Source organism: Stegostoma tigrinum, chromosome 16, assembly GCF_030684315.1.
Source record: "Stegostoma tigrinum isolate sSteTig4 chromosome 16, sSteTig4.hap1, whole genome shotgun sequence".
Lineage (NCBI taxonomy): Eukaryota > Metazoa > Chordata > Chondrichthyes > Orectolobiformes > Stegostomatidae > Stegostoma > Stegostoma tigrinum.
In genome coordinates this window covers 680,237-706,260 of record NC_081369.1, presented here as the reverse complement: position 1 = coordinate 706,260, position 26,024 = coordinate 680,237, and the positions used below count along the sequence as shown (strand labels likewise).

The 26,024-nt window shown below is 44.0% G+C and overlaps 1 protein-coding gene across 1 annotated transcript; it reads right to left on the bottom strand.

The window, feature by feature from the left end:
* Positions 1-24,056: 24,056 nt before the first annotated feature.
* On the bottom strand, positions 24,057-25,256 carry LOC132210651 (eotaxin-like). Its single transcript, XM_059651761.1, has 3 exons — positions 25,148-25,256; positions 24,262-24,370; positions 24,057-24,159 (listed from the first exon to the last, which is right to left on the bottom strand). The coding sequence occupies exons 1-3, from the start codon at positions 25,230-25,232 to the stop codon at positions 24,057-24,059; spliced, it is 297 nt and encodes a 98-aa protein (XP_059507744.1). The 5' UTR covers positions 25,233-25,256.
* Between the last annotated feature and the right edge of the window lie 768 nt (positions 25,257-26,024).

Below are 26,024 nucleotides of genomic sequence, written 5' to 3'. Positions count from 1 at the left end.
CCACCTCCGCTGGCAACACGTTCCAGGCACCCACCACCCTCTGTGTAAAGAACTTTCCATGCATATCTTCCATAAACTTTCCTCCTCTCACTTTGAACTCATGACCCCGAGTAATTGAGTCCCCCACTCTGGGGAAAAAAGCTTCTTGCTATCCACCTTGTCTGTACCCCTCATGGTTTTGTAGATCTCAAACAGGTCCCCCCTCAATCTCCGTCTTTCTAATGAAAATAATCCTAATCTACTCAACCTCTCTTCATAGCTAGCGCCCTCCATACCAGGCAACATTCTGGGGAACCTCCTCTGCACCCTCTCCAAAGCATCCACATCCTATTAGTAATGTGGAGACCAGAACTACATGCAGTACTCTAAATGTAGCCAAACCAAAGTCTTATACAACTGCAACATGACCTGCCAGCTCTTGTACTCAATACCCTGTCTGATGAATGAAAGCATGCCACATGCCTTCTTGACCACTCTATTGACCTGCTTTGCCACCTTCAGGGAACAATGGACCTGAACACCCAGATCGCTCTGTACATCAATTTTCCCCAGGACTTTTCCATTTTCTGTATAGTTCGCTCTTGAATTAGATCTTGCAAAGTGAATCACCTCGCTTTTGCCCGAATTGAACTCCATCTGCCATTTATCTGCCCAACTCTCCAATCTGTCTATATTCTGCTGTAATATCTGACAGTCCCCTTCACTATCTGCTACTCCACCAATCTTCATGTCATCTGCAAACTTGCCAATCAGATCACCTATACCTTCCTCCAAATCATTTATGTATATTGCAAACAACAGCGGAGCCAACACAGATCCCGGTGGAACACCACTGGTCACAGGACTCCAATTTGAGAAACCCCATTCCACTACTACTCTCTGTCTCCTGTTGCTTGGCCAGGTTTTTTTCAATCCATCTAGCTAGCACATCCTGGACCCCATGCAACTTCACTTTCTCCATCAGCCTGCCATGGGGAACCTTATCAAACGTTTTACTGAAGTCTGTTTCTATCATCAACAACCATGGGTGAGGTACCCGAAGATTAGAGGGTGGCTAATTTCGTGCCATTAGTTAAGAAAGGTTGCAAGGAAATACCTGGCAACTGTAGACTGGTGAGTCTGGCATCTGTGGTGGGTAACTTGTTAGAGGGGATTCGAAGAGACAGAATCCACAGGCATTTGGAGAGGCAAGGGCTCATTTTGTACAGCCAGCATAGCTTTGTGCATGGTATATCATGTCTCATGAATTTGATTGAGCTTTTTGAAGGGATGACCAAGAAAATAGCTGAGGGCAGTGTGGTAGACATTATGTACATGGGCTTTAGCAAGGCCTTAAAAAAAGTACAGCATAGTAAGTTGTTGAGCAAAGTTAAATCTCATGGGATCCAGGGACAGCTAACCAATTGGATACAAAAATGGTTTGATGGTAGAAGACAGATGGTAGTAGTAGAGGGTTGTTCTTCAGAGTGGAGACCTGTGACCAACAATGTGCCACAGGGATTGGTGCTGGGTCCACTATTATTTGTCATTTATATAAATGATTTAGATGACAATTTAGGAGGTATGGTTAGTAAGTTTGCTCTTGACACCATGATTGGAGGTATGGTGGATAACAAAGTATGTTATCTGGGAAGGCAGGAAGATCTTGATTATTTGGGTCAGTGGGCTGAGGAATGGCAGATGGAATTGAATTTAGATAAATGCAAGGTGTTGCATTTTGATAAAGCAAACCCAAGTAGGACTTACACAATCAATGGCTCATAGCTCCTTGATAGTTGAGCCACAAGTAGACAGGGTAGTGAAAAGGGCTTTCGACATGCTTGTTTTCATTCATTAGAAAAATGAGTACAGGAGTTTGGGATATCTTGTTATAGCTGCTAAAGACATTGGTGCGGCCATGTTTGGAGAACTGCTTGCAGTTCTGATCATCCTACTATAGAAAGGATATTATTAAACTGGAAAGAATGCAGAAAAGATTTACTAGGAAACTACCTGGATTGGAAGGTTTGAGTTACAAGGAGAAGTTGGATAATCTGGGACTTTTTTTCCCCTGGAGCATAAGAGATTGACGGGTGACCTTATAGACGTCGATAAGATCATGAGCGGCATAGATAAGGTAGACGGCCAACAGCTTTTCCCCATGGTAGGAGAGTCCAAAACTAGTGGGCATAGATTTAAGATGAGAGGGGAAAGATACAAAAGGGTTCAGAGGGACAATTTTTTCTCACAGAGGGTGGTGACTGTCTGGAACAGGCTGCCAGAAATAGTGATGGAAGCGAATACAATTTTATCGTTTAAGAAACATTTAGATAGGCATATGGGTGCAATGGATGTGGACCAAACATAAGCAAATGGGACTAGTTTAATTGTGAAAACTGGGCAGCATGGGCAAGTTGGCCAGAGAGCCTGATTCCATTGAGTCGACGTCTATGACTCTAAGACTCTAAGTTCCTGGATCTTACTGGGACTTATGTTTACTCTGTTGTGTTTTGAAGCAATGGGGAAAGAGATTTAAGATGCAAGAGATGATGTGGGCTTCGAGGTGGATTGGACTGTGTGTTCAAATCAAGCTTCATCCAGCAACAGGTTGCTGATGGTTTGTGAAAGTGGAAATAGATGTGGATTCCTGAAGTCACCAGCATGACGGGAAATCTCTGACTGGTTCTTGGGCACATGAACAGCTTATGTGTTTATAAGAAATTACCTAAGGATGGAGTTGATTTAATCCTCGGCAGGACTCAAGGTTACAGCTTTGCCTATGCACAGAATATCCAGTTGAGGATAAAGAGATGGAACAGTTACAGGTGTAGGTACTGGGTATTTTTTCATTGTGTACAATGATCAGGGCAATGCCTAAACAATGTCAATCTCCAGATATCACAGTAATACCAGAGGCAGATGTTAGAATGTCTGTTTAGAAAGAAGGCTATTTCAAAAGAGGTGTTTGGTATGACTTCATTATTTGAGGCTCAGAAAGCACATACAGAGTGAAGTAAGTAAGCATAGACAGCCCATACTTCAGCTGAAGCTGAAGGAGCTCCAGAATGTTAGAACACCATTTTTAATGTAATGATGAAAAAGTGGTGACACATGTTTTCAGGAATTGAGCAGCAACTACAGGCACTGTTGTGTGTTCACAAGGCTGGGGATATGTGGATAGCACATACAGGGAGTTTAGAAACATACAGAGGGAATGAGTGACCAACAGACAGTCTCAGAAAACCAGGCAGGAGTCACTTGAATCTATCATGCTTGCTGATCAGAATTTCATTTTGGAAGCTGGTGAATTCCTCGTGGGAGTCCAGCCAGAGACAAGTTTATGGCACTGTGCAGTGGCTCAGCTGCACAGGGCAATAGTTACAGAGGCCTCAATAGTCAGGGAATCAGACAGACATTTCTGTGACAGTAAATGTGACTCCAGGTTGGTGTTGTTGCCTCCCTGGAGCCAGGGTCAAGGATGCCACTGAGTGGCTGCAGGGCATTCCTATGGGGGAAAAGAGATCATCCAGATGGTGCCAATTATATCAATAAGAAGAGGGATGAAGTCCTGAAGTTAAACTTCAGAGAGCTATGAAAGAAATTTGAAAAATCAGGACATCAACATCACAAATCTCATGATTACTCCCAGTGCCACGCACTAGTGAGCCCAAGAACAGTAGGATTTATTGGTTGAACTCATGGCTGGAGCGAGCATTAGATTTCTGAGGAATTGGACTGATCCTAACTCAAATGGGATCTATACAAACTGAATGTGTTACATAGTGAAAGACTGGGATTGGTATTATCACAGGAAATGGGATAATCACAGAATAAAGAGTTTAGGGGACAGATTTCTTGAAGTGTATGCAGTAGAGCTTTTACATGTTAATATGTAGATAGTGCTACAAGAGACAGTGCAGTGTTGAGCCAAATTCTGGGGGATGAAGCTGGGCAGATGTTTGAGGTGATAGTGGGAGTATTTTAGTGATAGTGACCACGCACTGTACGTTTTAGGTTTGTTGTTGAAAAGGGGAAAGATGACCTACAAAAAAAGAGGATATGGATTTAGGAAGGACAGATTTTATTAAAATAAGATAGGATCTGACCAAAATAAACTGTGAACAGTTACTTGAGGGTAAATCTATAGCAGACAATGGGATGCATTTAAACTGAGGGAGTACAGACCCAACATATTCCCTTGAGGGTGAAATGTAGTAACAACGAGCCCAAGAGCCTGGGGGTGTAGGACTGGATAAAAAGGAATAGAGAGATGTATAACAGGTACAAAGGGAGGACTGGAAGACTACTTATGTGGTTCCATATTACATGAAGGGTGATGAGGATAGACAAGGAACCAGCGATTCTTGCATCAGTGATAAGGAAACTTGCGGAGAAAATTCCAAAGGAGTGTATTAATCTTCATTGGAGAAGCAAGGCTTGATCAGAGTCATCAACATGACTTTGTCAGAGCGAGGTCGTGAATAACAAATCTGATGGAATTTTTCGAGGTGATCAAATTTTTGAACAAGGCTAGGGAAGTTGATGCAGTTCAGATGGATTTAGGAAGGCCTTTGACAAAGTCCCATTGGGGAACCTGATAAAGAAGGTAAAGATCTTGGGATCCTGGGTAGCTTGGCTTCATGACAGGAGACGGAGAGTGGTGCTGGACAGCTGTCTGTGTTACCAGAGCCTGGTGTGCAGTGGGTGTACCATAGGGTTCCTTATTTTTTGTAATATTCATAAATGATGCAGATGAGAATGTGGGGCAGTTGATATGTAAGTTTGCAGATGACACAAAGATTGACAGAGTGGTTGACAGTGAGAAAGAAGGTGTTAGGTTACAGGAGGTTATCAACAGATTGATGAGAATGGGCAGGTCAGTGGGGAATGGAACTTAACCCTGATAAATGTGAGGTGATGTACTTTGGAAGAAGGAACAAGACAAGGGAGTACTCAATGAATGACAGAACTCTAGGTAGCTCAGTGGAACAGAGGGATCTTGAGGCACTGGAGCACAAAATCACTGAAGGTGGCGGGACAGGCTAATGGCATGATTGAGAAGGCAAAAAGGACAATCGTCTTTATCAGCCATGGAATAAATTATAAGAGTGCGTAGGTTATGTTGGAGCTGTACAGAACATTGGTGAGGATACAGCTGGAGTGCAATGTGCAGCTCTGGTCAGCGCACTACAGGAAGGATGTGACTGCACTGGAGAGAGTGCAAAGGAATTTCACCAGGATGTTGCCTGAGATGGAGCATTACAGCTATTAAGAGAGGCTGGATAAGTCAGTGTTGTTTACTTTGGAGCAGAGAAGATTGAGGGGAGAACCGATAGATGTGCATTATGAGAGGCATGGACATGGTGGATAGAAAGCAAATGTACCCCTTAGTCAAAGGGTCAAGAACAGGGGGACATCATTTTAAAATGAAAGGCAGGAAATTTAGAGCAGATTTGAGGAAAGTGCTTTCAGTCAGAATGGGTTGGGGGTCTGGAATGCAGTGCCTGGTAGGGTATTTGAGGCAGGAAACCTCACAACCTTTAAAATTACTTGGATGAGCACTTGAAATGTCATAATATTCACTTTCAAGGTTATGGACCTAATGAGATACAGTGGGACTCATGTAGATTTAGTGTAGTTTCGGTGGCAGAGATTTGATGGGATGAAGGGGCTCTTCTTTACTCTAATTTTACAGAGAGATTTACTTGTACTGTTGGGGTGGGTTTAAACTGGAAACCTCATTGATAACTCAAATTGTGAGGAAGTAGACTTGGTGACAGGAAATAAAAACAATGTGACTGAAGACTAGACAACAGGAGAAACGAAGCTGAGCATTGAATACCAAGTCAGACAGCAAAAGCTTACTTAAATATATAAAAAGGAAAACAGAAGTAACAGTAAACACCTGCCCCTTAGAAACCGAGGCTGCAGAAAAATGGATGAGGAATCAAAGCATTTGAACAAATGCTTTGCATCAGGCTTCACAGTACAAGGTACCAATAGCATTCGAAAAATACTAATGAATTCAAAACCAGAAGAAGGAGAACATCAATACAATAACTACTGCAAGAGAAAAAGTGTTAGGGAAATGAAGGGAGCTAAATAGGAAAGATGTAGATGCTTTGGAGAGGGTTCAGAGGAGGTTTACCAGGATGCTGCCTGGACTGGAGGGCTTATCTTATGAAGAGAGGCTGACTGAGCTCGGACTCTTTTCATTGGAGAAAAGGAGGAGGAGAGGGGACCTAATTGAGGTATACAAGATAATGAGAGGCATAGATAGAGTTGATAGCCAGAGACTATTTCCCAGGGCAGAAATGGCTAACACGAGGGGTCATAGTTTTAAGCTGGTTGGAGGAAAGTATAGAGGGGATGTCAGAGGCGGGTTCTTTACACAGAGAGTTGTGAGAACATGGAATGCGTTGCCAGCAGCAGTTGTGGAAGCAAGGTCATTGGGGTCATTTAAGAGACTGCTGGACATGTATATGGTCACAGAAATTTGAGGGTGCATACATGAGGATCAATGGTCGGCACAACATTGTGGGCTGAAGGGCCTGTTCTGTGCTGTACTGTTCTATGTTCTATGTTCTAAAGACCAACAAGTCATTGGACCTGGTAGATGCACGTAAGGATATTAAATAAAGTAGCTACAAAGATAGTGAATGCATTGACAGTAATCTCCCAGGAATCATTAGATTCTAGAAAAAGCCCAAGAGGATTAGAAGACTACCAATGTAACATCTTTGTGTAGAATGGGAAGGCAAACAAAACAGGTAACTTTCGGCCAATTGACTTAACATATGTTATTGGAAAAATATTATAATCTATTTTAAAGGATGTAGAGCACAGCATTTAGAAATACATATTATGATGAAGAAGAGTTTGCATGGCTTCAAGAAGGTGAAACCATGCCTAAAAAATACTTTAAGGAAGTAAAAGTAAATGAGAAGCAGTCAGTGTAATATATTTGGATTTTCAGAAGATATTGAATAAGATACCACATATTAGGCTACTGAGTAAGATAAGACCCCACAGTGTTAGAGGCAGTATATTAGTATGAATAGAGGATTGACTAATACAAGACTGTTGGGATAGGGTGTATTTTCAGGATGGCAATCTGTAACCAATGCAGTGCCACAGGGATCAGTGTACCATAATAGTAACTTGGATAAGGAAAGTAAATGTACTGTGACCAAAATTGTAAATGACACAAAAATAAGTGGAAAGGCAAGTGGTGAGGATTACACGAAGAGTCTTCGGAGAGGAATAGGCAGGTTAGTGAGTGAGCTAAAACTTGGCAGCTGGAAAATAATGTGAGGAAATGTAGGTGATGCACTTTGATAGAAAGAACAGAAGAATTCAATATTATTTAAATGGAAAAAGATTGCAGAAATCTATAGAACAGAGAGATTTGGGAGCCCTTGTCGCTGAATCACTAAAATAAAAAGTTGCATCCAAGTTCAGTGGGTAATAGGGTAATGGAACTTTGGCCTTTATTTTAAAGGGAATGGAGTATAAAAGTGAGGAGGTTTTGCCAGAATTATTCAAGGCATTAGTCAGACCACAACTAGAATACTATGACCAGTTTGATCCTTTTATATAAGGACCAGTGTACTGGCATGACAAACAGTCAAGAGAAAGTCCATTAGGCTAATACCAGACATTGACAGACTTTGTTATGAGGAGACAATGAGTAGATTAGGCCTGTATTCACTGGAATTTCGAAGAATACGAGGCAGCTTTATTGAATCAATATTTTTAAAATGAGGACTTAGTAGGATAGGTGTGGATAGGTTGTTTCCCCTTCTGGAAGAGGCCAGACCTAAAGGACATAATCTCAATATAAGCGGCCACCTACTTACAACAGAGATGAAAAAGAATTTCTCCTGTTGGAGCTTAGTAAATCTGTGAAATTCTTTACCGCAGAGGGCTGTTAAGTCATTGTCATTGGCAAAGAACAAATAAAATTACAGCACAGCAACAGGCCCTTCGGTTCTCCAAGGTTGCGCCGATCCAGATCCTCTATCTAAACCTGTTGTCTATTTTCCAAGGATCTTTATCCCTCTGATCCCTGCCCATTCATGTATCTGTCTGGATACATCTTAAATTATGCTATCGTGCCCACCTCTACCACCATCGCTAGCAATGCGTTCCAGGCACCCACCACCCTCTGCGTAAAGAACTTTCCACGCATATCTCCCTTCAACTTTTCCCCTCTCACCTTGAAATTGTGACCCCCAGTAATTGAGTCTCCCAATCTGGGAAAAGGCTCCTTGCTATCCACCCTGTCTAGACCCCTCACGATTTTGCAGACAATTAGTATATTTGAAGCTCCCACCCACAGCCTCCAACCTCATCATTCCCCAACCCCACTCCACAACTTTTATCTCCTTCCCAAAATCCACAAACCTGACTGCCCTGGCCACCCTATTGTCTCTGCCTGCGCCTGCCCCACCGAACCTATCTACACCTATCTGGACTCCATTTTGTCCCCCTTGGTCCAGGAACTCCCTACCTACGTCCGTGACACCACCCATGCCCCTTACCTCCTCCAAAACTTCATTTTCACCATGGACATCCAGTCCCTATACACCTGCATTCCCCATGCAGATGGCCTAAAGGCCCTCCGCTTCTTCCTGTCCCGCAGGTCCAACCAGTCCCCCTACACCAACACCCTCATCTGCTTAGCTGAACTCATCCTCACCCTCAACAACTTCTCTTTCAATTCCTCCCACTTCCTACTGACAAAGGGAGTGGCCATGAATACCCACGTTGGCCCAAGCTATGCCTGCCTCTTTTAGGTTTCATGGAACAATCCCTCTTCTGTACCTACACTAGCCCTAAGCCCCACCTCTTCCTCTGTTACATTGATGGCTGTATCGGCGCCTCCGCGCCATCTGCTCCCAGGATGAGGCATTCACTTCCGGTGTCTCAGATGTCCTAGTCTCTCAAGGACCGCAACTTCCCCCCGACTCAGTGGTCGAGAATGCCCTCGACTGTGTTTCCCACATTTCCCACAGCTCATCCCTCACACCCCATCCCCACAATAACAACCAAAACAGAACCCCCTCGTCCTTACATACCACCCCACCAACCTTCGGATCCAATGCATCATCCTCTGACACTTCTGCCATCTGCAATCCGACCCCACCACCAAAGACATATTTCCCTCCCCACCCTTATCAGCTTCCCGGAAGAACCATTCTCTCTGTGACTCCCTTGTCTGCTCCACACTCCCCTCCAGCCTCACTACACCCGGCACTTTTCCCTGCAACTGCAGGAAGTGCTACACCTGCCGCTGCACGTCCCTCCTCATCCCCATGCCAGGCTCCAAGAAGACTTTCCACATCAAGCAGATGTTCACCTGCACATCTGCTAATGTGGTGTACTGTATCGCTGCTCCCGGTGTGGCCTCCTCTATGTTGGGAAAACCAAGGGGAGGCTTGGAGAAAGCTTTACGGAACACTTGGTTCGCACTAAACAATTGCACCTCCCAGCCGCGAACCATTTTAACTCCCCATCCCATTCCTCCGATGACATGTCCATCCTGGGCCTCCTGCAGTGCCACAATGATGACACCCAAAGGTTGCAGGAACAGCAGCATGTTCCACTTGGGAACCCTGCAGCCCCATGGTATCAGTATGAATTTCACAAGCTTCAAAATCTCCCCCCACCAACTGCATCTCAAAATCAGCCCAGCTCATTTCCACCTCCCTAATCTGTTCTTCCTCTCGCCTATCCCCTCCTCCCACCTCAAGCCCAATACCCATCTCCTACCTCCTAGCCTCATTCCGCCTCCTTGACCTATCTGTCCTCCCTGGACTGACCTATCCCCTCCCTAACTCCCCACCTACACTCACCTTTACTGGTTCCATCCACACCTCTTTGACCGGTCTGTCTCCTCTCCACCTATTTTCTCCTTTATCCATCTTCCATCCGCCTCCTCCACTCTCCCTATTTATTTTAGAACCCCCATCCCCTCCCCCATTTCTGAAGAAGGATCTGGGCCTGCAATGTCAGCTTTCCGGCTCTTCTAATGCTGCTTGGTCTACTGTGATCAACCAGCTCTACACCTTGTTGTCTCAGATTCTCCAGCATCTGCAGTTTCTATATATCTGAAACACTTTTGCTACTGCCGCTTTTATTCCATGTACTAAAACATTACACAAGACCACTTTGTGACACTGTATGGAGCACATTTCACAAGTCCGTATTGCACCACATCAAACAGTATTACCATGATGAACCCTCTGTCACCACTTCAATAATTCAGCAAGTTAGTTAATCTTAATAAGCCCATCCTGGCTTTCCTTCACTCAACCGATAATTGTCCATGTTATTAAATTTGCCATTACTTCATGTTGCTAGAATTTCCCCAAATGCCAAATTGAAAACAATTTTGACACCCATTTTTGAATGAGGGTGTAACATTTCAAATTCTTCAGTCCTCTGGCTCTACCCCATGTATAAGGAAGATGGATAAATGATAACCAGTGCCTGCAGAATTTCCTCGTTTTTGAAAGATGTAGGAGCAACAGGGTGGTAGTGATGGGAGATTTTAATTTTCCCAACATTGACTGGGATTCATTTAGTATTACGGGTTTAGATGGAGCAGAATTTGTAAGGAGCACCCAGGAAGTTTTTCTGGAGCAGTATGTAAATAGTTCAACTCGGGAAGTGGCCATTCTGGACCTGGTGTTGGAGAATGAACCCAGCCAGGTGGTTTGAATTTTCAGTAGGGGATTACTTTGGGAATAGTGATCACCATTCCATAAGTTTTGGAATACTCATAGAAAAAGATGAGAGTGGTTCTGAAGGAAGAGTGCTGAACTGGGGGAAGGCCAACATGGCAAAAAAACAGCATAAGCTGGGGGATGTGGATTGGGAGCAGCCTTTTGAGGGTAAATCCGCATTTAATATGTGGGAGGTTTTTAACGAGAAGTTGATTAGAGTGCAGGACAGACATATCCTTGAGAAAATGAGGGATAGAAAGGGCAAGATTAGGGAGCCATGGATGACAGGTGTAATTATGAGACTAGCAAAGAGGAAAAAGGAAGCATATATAAGGTCTAGGCAATTGAAAACAGATGAAGCTTTGGAAGAATATCGGGAAAGTAGGACCAATCTGAAATGAGGAATTAAGAGGGCTAAAAGGGGTCACAAAATATCTTTAGCAAACAGGGTTAAGGAAAATCCCAACGCCTTTTACATAGAACATAGAACATTACCGCACAGTACAGGCCCTTCAGCCCTCGATGTTGTGCCGACCTGTCATACCGATCTCAAGCCCATCTAACCTACACTATTCATATATAAGGAGCAAGAGGGTAACTAGCGAAAGGGTTGGCCCACTCAAGGACAAAGGAGGTAATTTATGCGAGGAGTCAGAAAATGAGTGAGATTCTTAATGAGCACTTTGTGTCGCTATTCACCGAGCAGAGGGACATGATGGGTGTAGAGGTTAGGGATTGATGTTTCATTACTCTAGGTCAAGTCGCCATAAGGAGGGGGCATGTGTTGGGTATTCTAAAAGGCATTCAGGTGGCCAAGTCCCCAGGTGCAGATGGGAACTATCCCAGATTGCTGAGGGAAGCAAGAGAGGAAATAGTTAGGGCCTCAAAAGATATCTTTGCAGCATCGTTGAGCAGGAGTGAGGTCCCAGAGTACTGGAGAATTGCTAATGTTGCTGCCTTGTTTAAGAGGGGTAGCAAGGATAATCCAGGTAATTCTAAACCGGTGAGCCTGACGTCAGTGGAGGGGAAGCTGCTGGACAAGATTCTGAGGGATAGGATCTATTTACATTTGGAAGAAAGTGGGCTTATAAGTTATAGGCAGCATGGTTTTGTATAGTGAAGGTCATGTCTTACCAACTTGATAGAATTCTTTGAGGAAGTGACAAAGCTGATAGATGAGGGAAGGACTGTAGATGTCACATACGTGGACTTTAGTAAGGCATTTGATAAGGTTCCCCATGTGAGACTGAGGGAGAAAGTGAAGTCTCATGGGGTCCAGGGTGTACTAGCGAGATGGATACAGAATTGACTGGGCAACAGGAGACAGAGAGTTGTAGTGGAAGGGAGTTACTCAAAATGGAGAACTGTAATCAGTGGTGTTCCACAGGGATCAGTGTTGGGACCACAGTTGTTTGTGATATACATGAATGATCTAGAGGAAGGTATAGATGGCCTGATTAGCAAGTTTGCAGATGACACTAAGATTGGTGACGTAGCAGATAGTGAAGGGGACTGTTGGAGAATGCTACAGAATATAGATAGATTGGAGAGGTGGGTGGAGAAATGGCAGATGGAGTTCAATCCACGCAAATGCAAAGTGATACATTTTGGAAGGTCCAATTCAAGAGCGAACTGTAATGTAAATGGAAAATCCCTGGGAAAAATTGGTGCACAGAGAGATCTGGGTGTTCAGGCCCATTGTACCCTGAAGTTGGCAACGCAGGTCGATAGAGTGGTCAAGAAGGCATACGGCGTACTTTCTTTCATCGGACGGGGTATTAAGTACAAAAGTTGGCAGGTCATTTTATAGTTGTATAGGACTTTGGTTCGACCACATTTGGAATACTGCATACAGTTCTGGTCACCAAATTACCAAAAGGATGTGGATGCTTTGGAGAGGGTGCAGAGGGGGTTCACCAGGATGTTGCCTGGTATGGAGGGTGCTAGCTATGAAGAGAGTTGAATAGATTAGGATTATTTACATTAGAGCGACGGAGGTTGTGGGGAGAACCTGATTAAGGTCGACAAAATCATGAGAGGTATAGACAGGGTAGATAGCAAGAAGCTTTTTCCCAGAGTGGGGGACTCAATTACTAGGGGTCACAATTTCCGGGTGAGAGGGGAAAAGTTTAAGGGAGATATGCATGGAAAGTTCTTTACGCAGAGGGTGATGGCTGCCTGGAACGCATTGCCAGCGATGGTGGTAGAGGCGAGCACGATAGCATCATTTAAGATGTATCTAGACAGATACATGAATGGGCAGGGAACAAAGGGATACAGATCCTTGGAAAATAGGTGACAGGGTTAGATATAGAATCTGGATCGGCACAGGCTTGGAGGGCTGAAGGGCCGGTTCCTGTGCTGTAATTTTCTTTGTTCTTTGTTCCCTAACAATCCTTTGATGCATCTCATCTGGGCATGGTACCTTGACAACTTTAAGTACAGGCAGCGTCACCAATACTTCTTTATCTCCTACAAGAGAATGATATTCAGAGATTGTGCAGCCAAAAGCTCCTCACATTATTGACAGAGAATACATTTTCCTTATCAACCTGATCAGGAAAGTTTTACACACCTTTGGAGCAGAAGTGCCTTCAATTTAGGGACACTACCACTGCACCACAAGAACCTTCACATTATTGACTATGTGCAAATCTCATTGACTATGTTTGCTTGTTTGCGTAGTGAAACAAAACAGAGAACTGTGGATGCTGGAAATCAGAAACCAAAACAGAAATTGCTGGAGAAACTCATCAAGTCTGGCAGCATCTGTGGAAAGAAAGCAGAGTATAAATTTTGTGTCTGGGACCCTTCTTCAGAACAGTTCTGATGCATTGAGAACTTCTGAAGAAGAGTCATTGGACTTGAAACATTAACTGCGCCTTCTCTCTACATATGTTCCAGACCTGGGTTTTTTTCAGCAGTTTGTGCTTTTGTTTTGTAGTGAGCCTGATTTAGGCTTTGTTACCGATCCTTTACTCCTAAACTCTCACTATTTGTTCCTCGGCTTTTGACTCTCCCAGCATTTTGTGCTCCATGGTGTTCATCTGCTATGATATCTCCCGGTTTTCACACCCTGTGGAGTACGTTCAATCCCTCCCCAATAGCACAAAGGATTATAACGCGTCTGACTTGTACAGATCCTGTCTCAGTAATCGACAACCTTGCCTCTTGCACTATCTTCCCAGTTACACATTCATCTGCCTTAGCCTGCTTTGTCTATGTATATTTTCACATGGCACTGGGAGGAATCAAGAGATTGCTACTTCTGCTGCTAAGTTCCTGCCTTGCTCCCTACAGTCTGACTACTGACCACATCCTTCTTTTTACCTCACCAATTGGTACCCAACCTGAATCACCGGTCCAGTCCAAAGACAGCAATTACTGCAGTCTGAAAGTGCCAAGGCTCAGTGTTAAGGGTGCCACATGCTGACAGTACAGACAGGGATATGATATGCCTTCTCAGGAGTTAATCTGAACAGAGATCGACTCACAAGGCAAATGGTTAAAAGGCTTGCAAAATTTTGGGGGAAATTATAAACAGTTGGCAGTCTAATAGTGTTATCTGATCTTCACACGCAGCATTTGTGGTTACACAAAGTCTAATTGTCTCCAGTGGAAGAGCTGACCTCATTGACTGAGTGAATTTTGAGCCTTGACCTTCAGCTCTCTTACTCTCATAGCATCAGTGTGAACCATTCAGTTCTTTCCCCATGGGCTGCTGTTCCGGGTTGAGTGGAAAGAGTGAAGAATATGTGAGCTACTCCCACTACTCTCAGCCCACAGTGGAATCCCCTGCAGCCCCTCACAAGATTCAAGCAGCAAATACCAGCCTCTGTTCTCCCACTGCGTCTACATCAAAGGATTTTATTCAATGACCTGGGCTCTGAGTGGGAGACAATACAAGTGGGAAATATGGGATTGACAATTTGTGATGGGCACAGGAAGGCTAATTTCTGTATTTACATGTGTGTTGCTATGTGTCTGTGATCATCCGTTGTGCATGTGCATGTACATGTGTCTGAGTGTGTGGAGTGTGAGGAAGTGTGAGGGTGAGTATGTGAGGATTGGTGAGTGAGGGAGTGTGTGTGAAGGTGAAGGTGAGTACATCACAGTGGGATTTGAGTGTGTGTGTGTGATGGTGAATTCGAAAGGGTGGGTGTGTGAGGCTGAGAGTATGTGAAAGAGGGTCTATGTCTGTGAGGGTGAGGGTGTCTGTGAAAGTGAGGGTGTCTGTAAGTGAAGGGGAGACTTAGCAACTGAGTGAGCATGTAAGTTACTGTGCGTGTGAGTGAGAATGTGAGAGTGAAGGTGAGTGAGCATGTGTGAGGGTTTGTCAGTAATTGAGAGTGAGCATGGGAAAAAGACTGCTAATGTGTGTGTGAGGGTGAGTGTAAGGGTGAGAGTGTAGTGAGTGAGGGTGAGTGTAAGAATGAATGTAAGTGAGCTGAGTGATGGTGACTTTTTACTTGATGCTTGATGTGCACTGTCTATCTTGTGGGAGGTTGTTTGATTCTATTTGAAGGTTAATTATTTTAAACATCCTCAGTCCCTCAGCTGGCAACTCCAGGCAGTGCTACCTTATCAAGGTCCTGATCTAGCTTGTAGTGAGGGCCTTAGAGGGCATTCTGACCATAGTCCCCATCCTGCACCGTGTCCCCATCCCACAGCATGTATCCCTCAATGCGCTATGTACCCCATCCTGCCAACTATACCTTACTGTCACTCTGGATGCTTCTGTTCTCATTAATAGCCTCAGCTTATACAGGAAATGGGGATGACATTACAAAAGATCAGGAGTGAATTACTACGTGAAGTACGAGCTCTAGGTGTTGAGGTGATGTATTGGCATGATGAGAGGACTTGCTAACTAAGAGGAACCACATAGCTAATCATTTTCACGTTGTCAAGTCACAAAAACTAGCACTGAGCCCTAGACTGTTTACAACCGATTATAGTAACTCAGACGAAGGGGTTGAATGTTTTGCAGCTAAATATTCTGATAGTGCAAAATAGGACAAAAGAACAAAAGAGAAGTATGGCACAGGAACAGGCCCTTTGACCCTCCAAGCCTGTGTTGATCATCATGCCCTGATTAAACTAAAAAACAAACCTTCTGCCCTTACTCGGCCTGTATCCCTCTATTCCCTCCCTATTCATGTAACCATCTAGATGACTCTTAAATGTCACCAATGTGCCTGCTTCCAACACCTCCTCTGGCAGTGTATTCCAGGCTCCTACCACCGTCTGCATGAAAAACTTCCCTCACACATCTCCCTTAAAATTTTGCCCTCTCTTTGAACCTGTACCCACTTTTAATTGAAACTTCAAACCTCGGAAAAAGCCTCTGACTATCTATCCTATCTATGTTTCTCTTAATTTTGTAGGCCTCTATCAGGTCTGCTGTCAGCCACCATTTTTCCAGTGAAAACAATCCTAGCTATTTTTAATCTTTCCTCATCGCCAAAGCCCTCGAGACCAGGCAACATCCTGGTGAACCTTCTCTGCACTCTCTCCAAAGCTTCCACATCCTTCTGGTAATGTGGCAAATAAAACTGCACATAATAATCCAAATGAGGCCTAACAAGGGTTTTATATAGCTAAAACATATTTTGCCAACTTTTGTACTCCATGGCCTGGCCCATGAAGGCAAGCATGCCATATGCCTTATTAATCACTTTGGCCACCTGTGTTACCACTTTCAGGGAACTGTGGACCTATAGGCTCAGATCCATCTGTATGTTAGAGTTCCTAAGGGTTCTGCCATTAACAGTATGATTCACACCAAAATTTGATGCTCCAAAATGCATCACCTCTCAGTTGTCTGGATTAAATTCCACCTGCCATTTCTGTGCCCAAGTAGCCTATCCATGAACAAAAACATAGTTGCTGGAAAAGATCTGCAGGTCTAGCAGCATCTGTGGAGGAGAAAAAAGAGTTAACGTTTTGGGTCTGGTGACCCTTCCTCAGAACTAACGGTGGCTGGGAAGACGTCAGTTTATATGCAGAAAATAGGGAGGTATTGCCTATCTATGTCCTGTTATATATTTACACAATCGTTGGCACTATCAAAAACTCCACCAATCTTCAGGTCATCTGAAAACCTATTAAGCAGACCACCCACATTTTCCTCCAGATCATTTACATACACTACAAACTACAGAGGACCTAAAACTGATGCCTGTGGAACACCATTAGTTACAGGTCTCCATTTTAAAAATCACCCTTCCACCACTACTCTCTGTCTTCTATGACCAAGTCAGTTTTATATCCATCTAGAATTTTAGGATGAATAATGAAAAAGATGAATGAGGCCAGAAGCAGTAGATGTTGTGTGCTAGGACTTTAGTAAACCTTTGACAAGGTTTCTCATGATTGACAAGTGAGCGAGGTTAGATCGTTTGGGATTCAGCATTAGCTTGCCAATTGGATACAGATTGGCTATATGGTAGGAGACGGAGGGCGGTAGAGGAGGGTTGCTTTTTGTACTGAAGGTCTGTGATCAGCAGTGTTCCACAGGATCAGTACTGGATCCAATTTTGTTTGTCATTGATATAAACGATATGGATGAGAATACAGGAGGCATGTTTCGTGAGTCTTCAGACGATACTAAAAATTGGTGGTATAATGGACTGTGAAGGAGGATATCTAAGATTACAAAGAGGTCTTGATCAATTAGGTCAATAGGCTAAGGAGTGGCAGATGGAGCTTAATACGGACAAGTGTGAAATATTGCATTTTGATAAAACAAACAAGGGAAGACTTATATAGTTAATGCCAGGGCCCAAGCATTGTCATAGAACAGAGATACCTCGAGGTTCAGGTACATACTTTTTTAAAATCTGTGTCACAGGTAAAAAAGATGTTTAAAGTGTGTAGAATGCTTGCCTTCATTGTTCAGACCTTTGAGTATAGGAGTTGGGACATCATGTTGAGATTGGACAGAAAGTGGATGAAGCCTCTTTTGGAGTACTGCATGCAGCTCTGGTCATCGAGTTATAGAATCATAGAGATGTCCAGCATGGAAATGGGCCCTTTGGTCCAACTTGTCCATGCCAACCAGATATCCTAAATTAGTAATGTCCCATTTGCCAGCATTTGGCTCATGTCTATCTAAACCCTTCCTATTCATAGACCTATCCAGACACTTTTTCAGTATTGAAATTGTCCCAACCTCTGCCACTTCCTCTGGCAGTTCATTCCAGACATGAACCACCCTGTGTGAAAAAGTTGCCTCTTAGGTTCCTTTTAAATCTTTCCCCTCTCATCTTAAACCTATGCCATCTAGTTTTGGACTCTGCTAACTGTAGCGAAGACCTTGACTATTCACTCTATCCATGCCCTTCACAATTTAATAAACTGTAAGGCCAGACCTCAGCCACCGATATTCCAGGGAAAATAGCCCCAGCCAATTCAGCCTCTCCCTATAGCTCAAAGTCCAACCATGGAAACATCCTTGTAAATCTCTTCTGAACTCTTTCAAGTTAAAAAACATCCTTCCTTTAGCTGGGAGACCAGAATTGAATGGAGTATTCCAAAAAAGGTCTAATCAATGATCTGTAAGCTGCCACATGACCTCCAAACCCTCAATGCTCTGACCAATAAAAGCAAGCACACTAAATGCCTTCTTCACTGCACTGTCTATCTACAACTTCCAAGGAACTATGAACCTACACTCCACGGTCTCTTTGTTTGGCTAAACTCCCCAGGATCTTACAATTAAGTGTATAAATCCTGCCCTGATTTACCTTGCCAAAATTAGCACCTCACATTTATCTAGATTGAAGTCCATCAGCCACTCCTTGGCCAAAGTGGCCCACCTGATCAAGATCCTGTTGTACTCTGAGGTAATCTTCCTTGCTATCCACTACACTACTGATTTTGGTGTCACCTGCAAACTTATTAACCATTCCTTCTGTGTTCACATCCAAATCATTTATATAAAAGAAAACACACAGTGGTCCCAGCACCAATTCTTGGGGCACATCACTAATCACAGGCAAAAGCAACTTTTCATCACCACACTTTGTCTCCTACTTTCAAGTCAATTTTGTATCCCAATGGCTAGTTCCATGTGATCTAGCCTTACTAACCAGTCTACCATGCAGAATCTTGTTGAACGCCACACTGAACTTCATACAAACAACATCCACCATTCTGCCTTCATCAATCCTCTTAATAAGGTCTTCAAACAATTCAGGTTAATGAGACATGGTTTCCCACACACAAAGCCATCTTGACTATCCCTAATCCATCCTTGTCTTTCCAAATACATGCAAATCCTGTCCTTCAGAATCCGCTCCAACAGGTTGCCCAACACTGATGTCAGGCTCACCTGTCTATAGTTCCCTTTCTTTTCCTTACCACCTTTCTCAAATAAAGACACCATGTTAGCCAACCTCCAGCCTTCCGGTACCTGACCAATGGCTAACAATGATACAAATATCTCATTAAGGAGCCCAGAATTCTCTTCTGATCTTCCCACAAAGTTCTGGGATACACCTGATCCAGTCCTGAGGATTTATCTGTTCTGTTGATTAGTGGGATGTGAGTGTGGCTGGCCAGCATTTCTTGCCTATACCTAGTTGCCCTTGAGAAGGTGGTGGCGAGCTGCCTTCTTGAAACACTGCAATCCTCCTGCGGTAGGTTGACCCACAATGTGTTATCCACCTTTATGGTTGCCCTGTTATACGAAGAACACTATAAAAGAGGTTTCAGAAATGATTTACTAGGATATTGCCGGGAATGGAGGATTTGAGTTATGAAACTAGGCTAGATAGGCTGAGATGGACATTTTTCACTGGAGAAAAGGATGTTGAGGGGTTGTCTTATAGGAGTTTGTAACATCATGAGGGGATTTGATAAGGCAAATGCAAAGGTTTCTTTCCCTATGGTGGAGGAGTTCAAAATAAGGAGGCATATTTTTAAGGTGAGAGGAGAAAGATTTAAAAAGGAAGTGAAGGACGTTTTGTGCAAAGGGAGTGATTAGTGTGTCAAATAAACCACCAACAAAACTGATACATACAGGTATAGTTACATTGTTTAAAAGACATTTGGATAAATTTATGAATAGGAAAAGTTTAGAAGGATATGTGCCAAATGTAAGTGCATGGGGCCAGTATAGTTTGGGAACATGGCCAGCATAGATTTATTGGACCAAGGGGTCAGTTTTCGTGCCGTATTACTGTCTGATTCGATGACTCTATAACACTTGAAGGAAGCACTGAGGGTGGCAAGGGTACAAAATGTACTCTGGGTGAGGGATTTCAATGTCCACCATCAACAGTTGGTGAGTCCTAAAGGACTAGCTGCTGCAGCAGGTAGTGAGAGAACTAATAAGAGGGAAGACAATCTACCAGCCGCAGATGCATCTGTCCATGACAGTATCAGGAAGGGTGACCACAGCACGTCCTTTTGGAAACAATGTCCCACCTTCACGTCAAGAATAACCTCTATCGTGTTGTGTGGCACGATCACTGTGCTAAATGGGACAGACTTCAAACAGCTTCAAATCCAGTAAGTCAAGACTGGACATCGATGAGGCACTGTGGGTCCTCAAAAGCAGAAGTCCCTTGTCCTGGCATATCCCTCACTCTTCATTACCATTGAGTCAGGAGGTCAACCCTGGTTCAATGGAGAGTGCAAGACGGCATGCCAGGAGCAGCACCAGGCATACCTAAAAGTGAGGTGTCAGCTTGGTGAAGCTACCAAACAGGACTACTTGCACGTGAAGCAACATAAGCAGCAAGTGACAGATAGATACAGTAGGAACTGCAGATGCTTGAGAATCTGTGATAACAAGGTGTTGAGCTGGGTGAACACAGCAGGCGAAGCAGCATCAGAGGAGCAGGAAAGCTGACGTTTCAGCTTAGACCTTCTAAAGAAGGGTCTAGACCAGAAACATCAGCACTCCTGCTCCTTTGATGTTGCTTGGCCTGCTGTGTTCATCCAGCTCTACACCCTGTTATCTAAGTGAGTGACAGAGCTAGGCGAACCCAAAATCAGATCTAATCTCTGCAGAGATAATGGGAACTGCAGATGTTGGAGAACCTGAGATAACAAAGTGTAGAGCTGGATGAACACAGCAGTCCAAGCAGCATGTTAGGTGCACAAAAGCTGACGTTTTAGGCCAAGACCCTTCATCAGAAAAGGGGGAGGGTGAAAGGGTTCTGAAATTGATAGGGAGAGAGGGGGAGGCAGATCGAAGATGGATAGAGGAGAAGATAGGTGGAGAGGAGACAGACAAGTTAAAGACGTGGGGATGGAGCCAGTAGAGGTGAGTGTAGGTGTGGAGTTAGGGAGGAGATAGGTCAGTCCAGGGAGGACGGACATGTCAAGGGGGCGGGATAAGGTTAGGAGGAAGGAAATGGGGGTGTGGCTTGAGGTGGGAGGAGGGGATAGGTGAGACAAAGAACAGGTTAGGGAGGCAGGGACGAGATTTTGTGCTCCTAAGATGCTGCTTGGCCTGCTGTGTTCATCTAGCTCTACACTTTGTTATCTAATCTCTGCAGTCCTGTCACAGGCAGCCATGAATGGTGACGAACAATGAAACAACTAACTGGAGGAGGAGGCTCCACAAATATCCCAATTCTCAATAATGCAGGAGCCCAGCACATCAGTGTAAAAAATGAGCCTGAAGCATTCGTAGCAATCTTAAGATAGAAGTGTCAACTGGATGATCTGTTTCAGCCTTTAGCAGTGGCCTCCAGCATTGCAGATGCCAGTTTTCAGCTAGTTCAAATCAGTGCATAATGTTAAAAAATAACTGAGATCTGCAAAGTGCAAAGGCTATGGTCCCTGCCGACGTACTGGCTATTGTACTGAAGATTTATGCTGCAGGACATGCTGCTCCCCGAGCCAGGCTGTTTCAGCACAGTTACAACACTAGCATCTTCCCGACAATGTGGAAAAATATCCAGGTATGCCCTTTCCACAAAAAGCAGGACAATCCAAGCCGGGCAATTACTGCTTCATCATTCTGTTGTCGATCATCAACTGTTTAGTCAGGCAGTATCTGCTCAGCAAATGCCAACTCATTCTGAGTGTTCATGTATGAAAACCTTACAGCTCACACAGTAGATCTGAGGAGAATCAGTTGTGTCAATCTTTGTGGTTTGACATGAAGTTGTATTTTCCTAGGTTTGAATTGCTGCAAGGTGTTGGGGAATAGATTGAAATTTTGTTTTGTTTGATATTTAAGTTCTTTTTACTGTAGTTCTCTACCTAGGTAGCTTTTATTTTAATGTTTGTGTAAAAAACGACTATTCTGGAGTTGAAGAAATTCTGCAGCTTGACTGACTGTTTCAGTAACTGACTACTACATTAACATGAAATTTTTAAACATGCATTAGATCTATTGATCCAGATTTCATTCAGGGATCAGACTGCTGCTTTTGTGCCATGAGCTGCGGCCATAACCATGGCTATTTTTGTAATCGCCTTTTCTGTAATAGACAGTTGGGACACCCCTCTGTAGTCACGACTATTAGTCTATGAAGACATGGAGGAGAAGAAGGACTATTCTATTGGGAGACTAGGATGGCAGCAGACATCAGGGTCTGACTGAGATGAAGAAGGTAGTTTGCTGTAGATAGAGATGCTAAAGTGGAAACATAGGAGCAGGAATAGGCCATTCAGCCCCTTAGACCTGTTCCAACATCCCATGAGATCGTGACTGATATGTGGCCTAACTCCATATACCTTCCTTTGGCTCTTGTGCCTTAGTACTTCTGCTTAACAAAAATTCTATCTATCTCAGATTTAAAATTAACAACTGATCCAGCATCCACTGCCAATTATAGAGGAGAGTTCTGAAAATCTATCAATCTGTGTGTAGAAGTGCTTTCTAACAGCTCTCATGATTGGCCTGGACCTAATTCTCAGACTACGATCCCTAGTTCTAGAATCCCCAACCAGTGTAAATAGCTAATCTTTATCTACCCTGTCTTTTCCAGTTAATATCTGAAAAACTTCTATCATATGATCCCTTGACCTTCTAAATTGTGGAAGAAGTTGCCTAATATGTAAAATCTTTCCACATAAATTAATCCCTGAAGTCAAGGTATCGTTCTTATGAGCCTATGCTGTAGTTTCTCCAAGGCCACTTTAGGTATTCTTCCTAAAGTGTGGTGCCCAGATCTGCCCAAGTGTGGTATAACCAGGTGCACCCACAGCCTGGGCCAAATGATCAGATTTCATGCACTAAATGCTATGTAAATATATTTAAATAATATCCATAAGTATGTAAGTATGCACACTCCATTGTGACCCTGATCCCAATTCTCATCCAATCAGCTGAGTTGTCTTAGTCACTGAATGTAAAATGACCAGTGGGAAGTGATGTTGAATACTGATGTGAAATTCAGAACAGTTTCTCCTGTGCAGAAAGTTGCAAAATGAAGCTTCTCAGAGACAGGAGAACCAAGAGAAACTTTCTTCAGAAACGTCCTTTACTTCACTATCACAGTTTCAATGGATAAAGGTCAGGAGCTGGGAATTTGGGTGAGGCGATGAGCAAGAGGAAGGGAAAAATATCACATCCATTCCCAAATTACCAGTGGAATTAGGATTGGCTCTTCAGAGAGTCTGACATCGGGACCCCACCCCCACAGACTGACCCACCCTGACCTGTACATTCTGTCCTAACACCCCAGCCCTGGATACAGACCCACAAACCTCTCCCAGAGACTGACCAACCCCCAACCCATAACGTCTGACCTACCCCCCTCCCCTGCCACAGACCCTCACACCTCTCCCAAAGACTAAACCTCCCCAGTGCCCCAGACAGTGACAATTCCCAACCCCCAGAGTATCCCCACACCACCATCCCTGGAGACTGACTCACATCACACCCCCAGTGTCTGACCCACAGTTATATCCCCAAAGTCTGATTCACACCATAGCCCCCAGCGTATACACACATTCCCAGCCTAAAAATGCTGAACCCTACTCCCAGTCCCACATCTCCATCTACGCCTCCAATGTTTGTGCTGAGCTCCAGCCTTTGGGATGATTCTGGGATTCGCTGGACAGCAACTGGAATTTTGTCCTGTACCAGACTCGCTGTTCTGTCAGTCTCGCCCATTGGCATCATTTCGCCTGTTCCACAAATGAACTTCATTCAGTTTGATGATTGGAGTAGATGTGGGGAAAGTTAGTTAATTACCATCCTCAGTCTTTCATTTTCATGAGCACAGAAACAGGAATGTTGGAAATGATCAGAGAATCAGTTTGTGGATCTAATCTTCAAACAGATTCTCCATTCTGCCTGTCTCCCAGTGTAACATCAGTCAGTTCAACACTCCACGTGTTTCCAGTGGATTGCAAGATTGTACTTTCAGTGGATTCTTATCTTTCAATCCCCAATTTCTTCTCCAGATATGCCACTGCATTTTGAACCCACTTCTCACTGGCTCTCGTGCAAATTTGCATCCTCCTCCTGTTTGTGAAGCTGAAAGAGTGAGATGAGATTATGATTATCAGAGAATCACAGGTACGAGCTCCAAACCTTTCATTTCCACAGACAGTGATAAAAACACCATAAAACACTCACATGATGGAGGGAGTGGAGCAGCCAACTGTCCTGGTGAAGCTTACGAGCCGTTTATGAGGAATGCGAGTGGTCTTAAAGTTCTCACAGCAATCGATAGTCACAGAGCCGGCTGAAATGAGGAAGAGTAGGAATGAAGTTGGTGAATCCTTGAACACATTCACAGCACATTCTCACTGACAGTCTCCTTATCCTCCATGTTTTCATCCAGAAGCACTTTGGGTGCACACAACACAAACAGACCATTCAGCCCATCTGTTCCCTGCTGCAGTTTCAAACCATCCTGGCACCTAACTCACTCACCCCATCCACATATTCTGCAATTCTTCTCTCCCTCATGTGTATATCCAACTTCTCTTTAAAACAACTCAATGTTATTCAATTTGACCACTCCTTCTGGTCTAAGGATCCACTTTCCATTCGTGAAAGATGTTCTCTTCAATTGAGTTCTGCTCTCTAACATAAGCGGAAACATCTTCCCCATATCAACTCTATCAAACCACTTAGCCATTTTCAAACCTCCATCAAGTCTCCTCTCAGACTTCTGTGTTCTTGTGGAATGTCTCACAGCCATTTCCACTTTAGAAGGGGAAAATGGACAGAAATTGGACAACCTGAGCAGGAGGGATTAGCCAATTGACTTACTCTAGTGAAAAGCTAGAACAGCTTGACGGACTGAGTGGTATGTCTCTCTCTCTTTCTCTGTTGCGTTTCTGTTTGCAATCATTAGCCCACAGTTTCTGAATGGAATGAGAAGGGATCATTACATTTAGCCTAACAAGTAACACAAACAGTTAAGGGAAACCAGCAGGGGCAGTGGAACCTGTTCCTGTTTTCCTCACTCTCAAGTTCTGAGCAAAGATTGGGAAGAAGGAAGTCTCTCTTTTACCTGGTGCAGCAGAAACACCGTCCTGGATCGAGCAGATTGCCAGTACTCCCAGCACAACAGTAGCTACACACAGTGCTGTCCTCATCCTGGCCTGGCCCAACTTGCAAGTGTTCAGTGTTGAAGGAAAAGTGTGGATGAGCAGGGAGCTGTCACCTCCTGGTTTATATCCTGGAGAGACTGCACCGAGTCAGCAATATGGACCCTCCCTGAAACTTTCCCTGTGCCCCAGCAATGACAGTGTTCCTGGAATTGGCCCTCCATGGCTGATCTCCCTGAAATGGGAAGTTCATGTTGTTCTCTGAATGTGATTCTTGGAGACAGGAGCATGAGCAGCTGGAACATCTGAGGTCAGTGTTTCTCAGCAAATTGTCATTTCGATTCCCTCAGCCTGGTCCCAACTTCCGTCTCCGGGGCAGAGAGAGACAATGAGAGAACTTGAGCTTCCAGATTGACCCATTGCACACTGAGTCCGCTATCAGAGAGGCAGCTCAGAGCAGGAAGTGAGATTAACATCAAAATATCTCACTGCAGGAAGTAAAGACAGAGGCAGCTGCATTTTCAAAGCAACTTTCCCAAACTCAGGACCTCCCAAATCCTCAACAGACAAGAAAGAAATTCTCAACTGGAATCACTGTCTACATTGTTATAGAGACGGCAAGAACAGTATGCACAGCAAGATCCCACAAACGGGACTGCAATAATCCACTGGTAGTCGATAATTGTCAATTACCTTTATCACTTGAGGCATAGTTTATAAGGGCGGAAAGTTCTGTACAGAACTTTGATCAGACCACAGCTGCAGTACTGTGTGCTGGTCTGGTCTTCACACTGTCAGAAGGATGAGATTGCACTGGAGGGGAGTGCAAGATGTGGCCTG